The sequence below is a fragment of the Lathyrus oleraceus genome, chromosome 6 (assembly GCF_024323335.1).
Source record: "Lathyrus oleraceus cultivar Zhongwan6 chromosome 6, CAAS_Psat_ZW6_1.0, whole genome shotgun sequence".
NCBI classification, from domain to species: Eukaryota; Viridiplantae; Streptophyta; class Magnoliopsida; order Fabales; family Fabaceae; genus Lathyrus; species Lathyrus oleraceus.
Genome location: NC_066584.1, coordinates 181,114,957 through 181,121,295, shown reverse-complemented (window position 1 = coordinate 181,121,295; position 6,339 = coordinate 181,114,957). Strand labels below are relative to the sequence as shown.

At 36.6% G+C, this 6,339-nt stretch overlaps 1 protein-coding gene across 1 annotated transcript; it reads left to right on the top strand.

Moving 5' to 3' along the window:
- Positions 1–5,763: 5,763 nt before the first annotated feature.
- Positions 5,764–6,339, top strand: LOC127094633 (uncharacterized). Its single transcript, XM_051033441.1, has one exon. It carries the CDS (start codon positions 5,764–5,766, stop codon positions 6,337–6,339), a length of 576 nt encoding a protein of 191 aa, XP_050889398.1.

The window sequence follows — 6,339 nt, the reverse complement described above, 5'->3', positions numbered from 1 at the left end:
TTTTCAGTCGCCTTCTTTATGATCGATGTTTGACTTAGGGATTGCTTATGGCAATTGAAGAGATCTTTTGATCCTCCCTTGTTCATCTCATATGCCATGTATTAGAGGCCTTCTATCTTGATTTTATTTGATCCTCACCTCATTTCTTGATTTAATTATTACAATGGCCTTTTTGTGCATCTTTTCATCCGTCTGATTTATCTTTTATCTGTTATACTTGCTTCTTTCATCCATGCTTACTATTGCTTGATTGTTTAACATGTTCATACTTCTCATGCCTTATTTAATGCTCCTTTATTTCATTCTTTGATTCTTTGACCTGATTATATACCTGTTTGCTTATCCGATTTGATTGATAACTGTTGCCTACTTGTATGATAATTGAGGCATATATTCTTATTGATTGATAACTGTTGCTTACATGTATGATGATTGAGACATATATTTTTATTGTTTGATTGCCTTGAACCATCCCCATTCATAACAAATGTACCCCTCTCCCATAAAGTGTATAATATTTATTCTTTCATTCTTTATTCATCTGTTAATATAAGAGTTAAAACGAACATCCGATAATCATTTCAAAACAAGATCAAAAGTTCGATCCAACGTCGAGTAATCATTTTCAAAACTTAACAGAACCAGCACGCATTCATCCATCCTCTTGTAAGTCGATCGTCTCAGGCATCGCCATCTACCTGTAAGTCGATTGCTTCAGGCATCACCATCTACCCTTATCCGTGGCTCCTCTCCTTGCTCCATCCGTCGACTCTTGTTCCGTTTAGGTAGCACCCATTAGGTAAAACCCTTTGTATGATAACATAGGTAGAATTCTCTTATTCTTTGCATGCTAACATTAGGTAGATGTTCCCCTTTGTAAATCCTAACACATAGGTCCATATTGCATGACAACTCTAGGATAGAGCTTCCTCACTTTTAGACCTTCCGTGCGTCTCCGATCTTGTGGCATGTCAATCCGTTCTATTGCAAAGAGGTAACTGCCTAAGACTCGATTCAGCGAGCTGCGACACCTACTGCTAGGATGTTGAACATATTGCCCACTTTCCTTTGACACATCTGGTGTCCTCTTTTGTAAGTCCATGTTCAGATGGCAATCCTTAACCCCTAGTTAGCCGAACTACGACAACTCTGATTCTCATGTTCAGATGAGATACATAGGCACGAGATGTGATGTTTTGCTGAGTTTTTGACTGACGACTAACAACTAATCCTTGCTTGCTTTCGCCCTTGCTGCGATTCTTTTCTCTCGCCCTCGTTGCGATCGAGACCTTCCCATTCTCTTGCCCTAGTTGCAATCGAGACCCTTGTTCCCGTAGTTAGCTGAACTACATTTTGCTCTGATTCTCATTCCAGATGGGATACGTAGGCAGAAGACGCGATGTCTTCCTGAGCACACTTCTCTTTCACCCATAGGTAGCCGAGCTACGAAGACTCTGATTCTCACACTCAGATGAGATACGTAGGCAGTGGATGCGACATCCTTGCGAGTCATTTTCTTTCAACTTTCTTTTAGCAGATAGTACTTTAGATATACCTACACCCTTTAGATTAGAACAACAAGAGTGGATCCCGTAGAGTACTACAGATGCGTAGGGGTGCTAATACCTTCCCTTCGCATAATCGACTCCCGAACCCAAGATTTGGTTGTGAGACCTTGTCTTTCCCTTCTCTTCAGGTTTTCTTCGATCGTTTCCTTTCCCTCCTTTGGGATAAATAACGAACGGTGGCGACTCTTCTGTTCTTTTTCCTTGCCGGTTGTTTTTTTCGCATGTTGCGACACTTAAGTCTGATTATGTTGAAGTCATAAGATTAATTTTGTTGTTGAGAATTCTTAAGATGTTGAGTTGATTGATTACAACTCTCTTATTTTGTTATTACAATTGAAGTTGAGAGTAGATGTTATTACTTGCTTTATCTTCCATAATTGTGATGATAATTCCACTGCGATGATACTTTAAAATGGAAGTGAGCATATAGTGACAAGCTATGAATGTATTATCATGTGAATATATAATACCAATCAGATGACTTAGATGTCGTGTAAACATCCTTATTACAAATGTGTGTATTGAAATTTATTGTTGAAACTCATGTTACGGAGCAGGTCATGTATGTTATGAGTGTGTGGCACCCTACGTAGTTTTATTTTATATTTAATTTACACGATAAATTATGTGTGGGGTATAGGGTATTACATTAGTCGTATCAGAGCAGGTTGGTGCATCCGACCAGGTTGTTTAATAATGTTTGTTCACTAGTATGCGACATGTGTGTGAGAACACTGTCGATGTTTGTTTAATTATGTGGGGGGGAGAAGCGTCTGCTTCTCTTGGATGTTCCAACTGTGTAGAGCTTGGACATCATGTTGATCCATACAAGAGTGCAGTGTTGGCTAGTTAACCTATTTTGAGAATGTTATGATTTTCCGGAACCCAAAGAGAGGTCAGATTCGAGGATGGTGTTGGTTAGTATAATGTTGTGATCCTTGAGGGAATACTGCCAGGTGTTCTCGTTGGTTGCTTCCTTGTGAGGGGGAAGACGGTGTTTTGGCCAGATATGAGCCAATGGTATGTTGAGTATCCTGACGTGTTCCCTGAGGATGTGTACGGTTGGTATTTTGTTGGAATAAGTTGACGTTATTCTTGGAATGAATTGGTTGGAGTTAAACCAAGTGTTTACCAATTGTTTTGATTAATTGGTGTAGTGTGTCGCTGATTGCAAAAGGTCAGACGATGTTAAAGTTGTGTTGTTCCTTACATGGAAGATGATGAAGATTCGAGATTTCTATCTGTTGGTCAAGTTAGGAAGTCTTTAGGGAAAACAATCAGGTATTGGTAATGTTGTTTCTCAAAGAGTAGAGAGCAATGTGACGACTAGTGTTATGCCAATGGTATGTGATTCCGAATGTTTTCCTAAAGATATCTGCGGCTTGGCTCTAGAGCGTAAATTTGAATTCGATAGAGGTGAAGAGTTGACGTTTGTATCAGCTAAGCAAGTGAGAGAATACGTGAAGGATATGGAATAAGTGTTTGTGATGTTAGCTTCGTTGGAAGCTAGAGGACAAGGAGTAGTTGTAACACCCCGATTTAATTTCCGTATTTATTTATAGGTGTTTATTTTAATTAATCACTATTTGGTGTGAAAATTAATTAAATATGTGTTCTGGTGATTATTTGAATTATTTGAATATATGTGTTATTTGAATAATTGAATTTTATGAGTAGAAATAGCAATTGTCTAGTAATGAGCCTAATTAATTAGAATGAGTGGATAAGTGGGTTAAGCCCATTGTGAGTTAAAAAGATAGTAAGGGTTTTAGAGATTAGAGTTAGTTTTGTAAAATAATAGTAGAAGAGAGAATAGAATAGAAGAGAAGAGAAGAGAAAGAGGAGAAGAGGAAACTAGAAGAAGAAGGACCTATAGATTTCATCTATATTAAGGTAAGAGTGGAATTTCAAGTGGTTATTGGTAAACATAATGTATGTAATGTATATGGGTTAGATATCATGAACTTAGGATTTGGGGATTTTGATTTTCGAGAAACCCTAACATGTGTTTATGTTTTAATCCATGAAATTGATGTTTATGTTATGCTATGATGTTTCTATATTGAATTCCATGAATGAGTATGTGTATAGAACATGATTTGGTGTATAATTGCATGTTTGAGTTTCACTTGAAAATGGTTGATTTGGGATTTTGGTGAAAATTAGTGGAGCTTAGAATCTTGTTTCTATGATCCTAATAGTTGATATATGATATATATATAGGTTGTATAACTATTTATTTCATGAAAAATGATGGATTAATGTGGTTTTTTTTAATGAAAATTCATGTTGAACAACAACATTTTCGCAACAACAGTTTTTCTGGTTTTTGACAACATTTTTGCAACAACAAATTTTCTGGTTTTGACAACATTTTGAAAAACTTGTAAATTCAATAACTTTTGAACCGTAACTCTGTTTGAGGTGCCGTTTAGACCATTGTGAAGCTAAGAATATTGTCTATAACATGATATTCATTTTGGTAACAATAGATTAATATTTTATCAAAAGAATCCTAATATGGATGTATGTTGTATGTGTGGTGAATGTGAATGACATGTTTTCTATTGTTTGGCATGTATTGGATGGTTTTAGATGGATTTTATGAAGAAACATAATACTTGAAATTATGTATGTGATGATGTGAATTGGTGAATTTGATGAATAACATGAATTGGCTTGTTTGCTTTATGTTAATGTGTTGTGATGAGATGATGAATGCTATTTGATGTATTGTTTGGGATTGAAGTCATGTTAGGTGTATGTTGTGAAAATGTTGGACATGGTATATTTATGTATGTTGAAGGGGTTGCAATCGTATTAATTGCACGAGTCTTGTTGTTGTTGCACACTTACGCTAGCATGAGTCTATGAAAGAGGCAATGTTGGGTAATCTCGCGTAGATTATTTGCTTTTCCCAAACCTAATTCCGAATGGGGTTTGAAAGCTTAAGGCTGAATCAAGATTTAGAGGTGGTTATCTAGTCCATTTGAGAGACTCCTGGCAAGCCGTAAATGATAACGGATGGATCCACATTCATATCGCATTGAGTCACACATTGAGTCGCACGTGTCGGTGTGAATTATTGTTTGTTTGATTATGTGATATAATTGTGTGGATATGATTTTCGTAGATATGCATATACATGGATTTTAGGTGATCCATTTGATATGAATGTTTGATGTGTTATTGATGTGATATGTGTGCATATTTGTGATATATGTGATGGAATGGTGACTTGTATACATTATGGAATCATGTGAAAGTTATATACATATTTGATGATGACTTGTAAATGATGATGGATGATAATATGTACATGAAATCGATATGTTGTGAAATATGACTTTTGTACATCGTTTAGTATTTAGAAATGAATACGTGTGGATTGTTGAGCCATGTCGTATGATGGTAAATATGTGATTCTTTAATAAGATGATATGATGCATGTTTGTATAAAGCGTGACGAATTCTAATAATATATGTATGTTTGTTATACATTTCATATTATTATGTTTTTCTATAATGATTTGAATTCTCACCCTTCTGTTGGAATGATGTTTTATCGCGACGTCGCTCAGGTACCAGAGATAGTGGTGTTTCGCACAAGGATTAGATTCGGAGGCTAGTTCTTGTTGTGTTTTGACTAGGTAGTCTATAGTGCTCTGGTCATGTAACACTTGGGTTTATGGGATTATTTGTATTTGTTTTGATGTTGAGAGATATTGTTGTGCTCTCTTTTATCTTGTTATTTGGATAGGTTGGTTTTGATGTTGAGTGGCCTTAGAGCCCAAAACGATATTTTGTGGTAGATGATTTATGGGAATCATCACTATTTACCATTTATGAAGAGAGATGTGATTCCTCTGTGTGAGTTTGCATGTTGGTTATTTGGTATTGATTTATAATCCATGTTAGTTGTATGTGACCATGGCATGTGTTGTTTCTAGTAGAAGTAAATATGATGCCCTCGTGTATGCATGCTTTAATTTACTCTGATTATGCAATTGTATGCTGTATTTGAGTAGTAGTAGTTTGTGGGTGTTACATTAGTGGTATCAGAGCACGGTCGGTCATTCGGCCAGGTTATGAATTTGTCTGATTTCGTTGTATCTGATTTGTATGTATGACACAATCGATACGGTTTGTTTAACAATCCTTGTTGTTGTGGTTGTTTGGTTGGTGTAGTAGGAAGATGGTTGCTGGAAGGAATGATGATACGCTTGCAGCGGCATTGACCATGTTGGCTAGTACCATTCTGCAAATGAATGATGGTGATCGGGAGCGTGATGCTGATGAGTTCCGTGCTTTGGGGAAGTTCCAGAGGAATAATCCGCTAACTTTTGAAGGAGCTCATGAACCTGATAAAGCTCAAGAGTGGTTGAAGGATATTGAGAAAATATTTCGAGTTATGAACTGTTCAGATGCACAGAAGGTGCAGTTTGGCACTCATATGCTTGAGAAAGAAGCTGAGGATTGGTGGCGCAACACTGTTCTGAGATTTGATGAGGATGGAATTGAAGTGACTTGGGCACTTTTCTGTGATGCTTTTTTGGAGAAGTATTTTCTAGAAGATGTTCGTGGAAAGAAGGAATTTGAATTCCTTGAGTTAAAGCAAGGTAATGGTACCGTAGCTGAGTATGCTAGAAAGTTTGAGAAGTTGATTAAATTTTGTCCCCATTACAATACTGTTAATGCTGATAGATCCAAGTGTCTTAAATTTGTGAATGGCTTGAGACCTGATATCAAGAAGGCAATGGGTTACCAATAG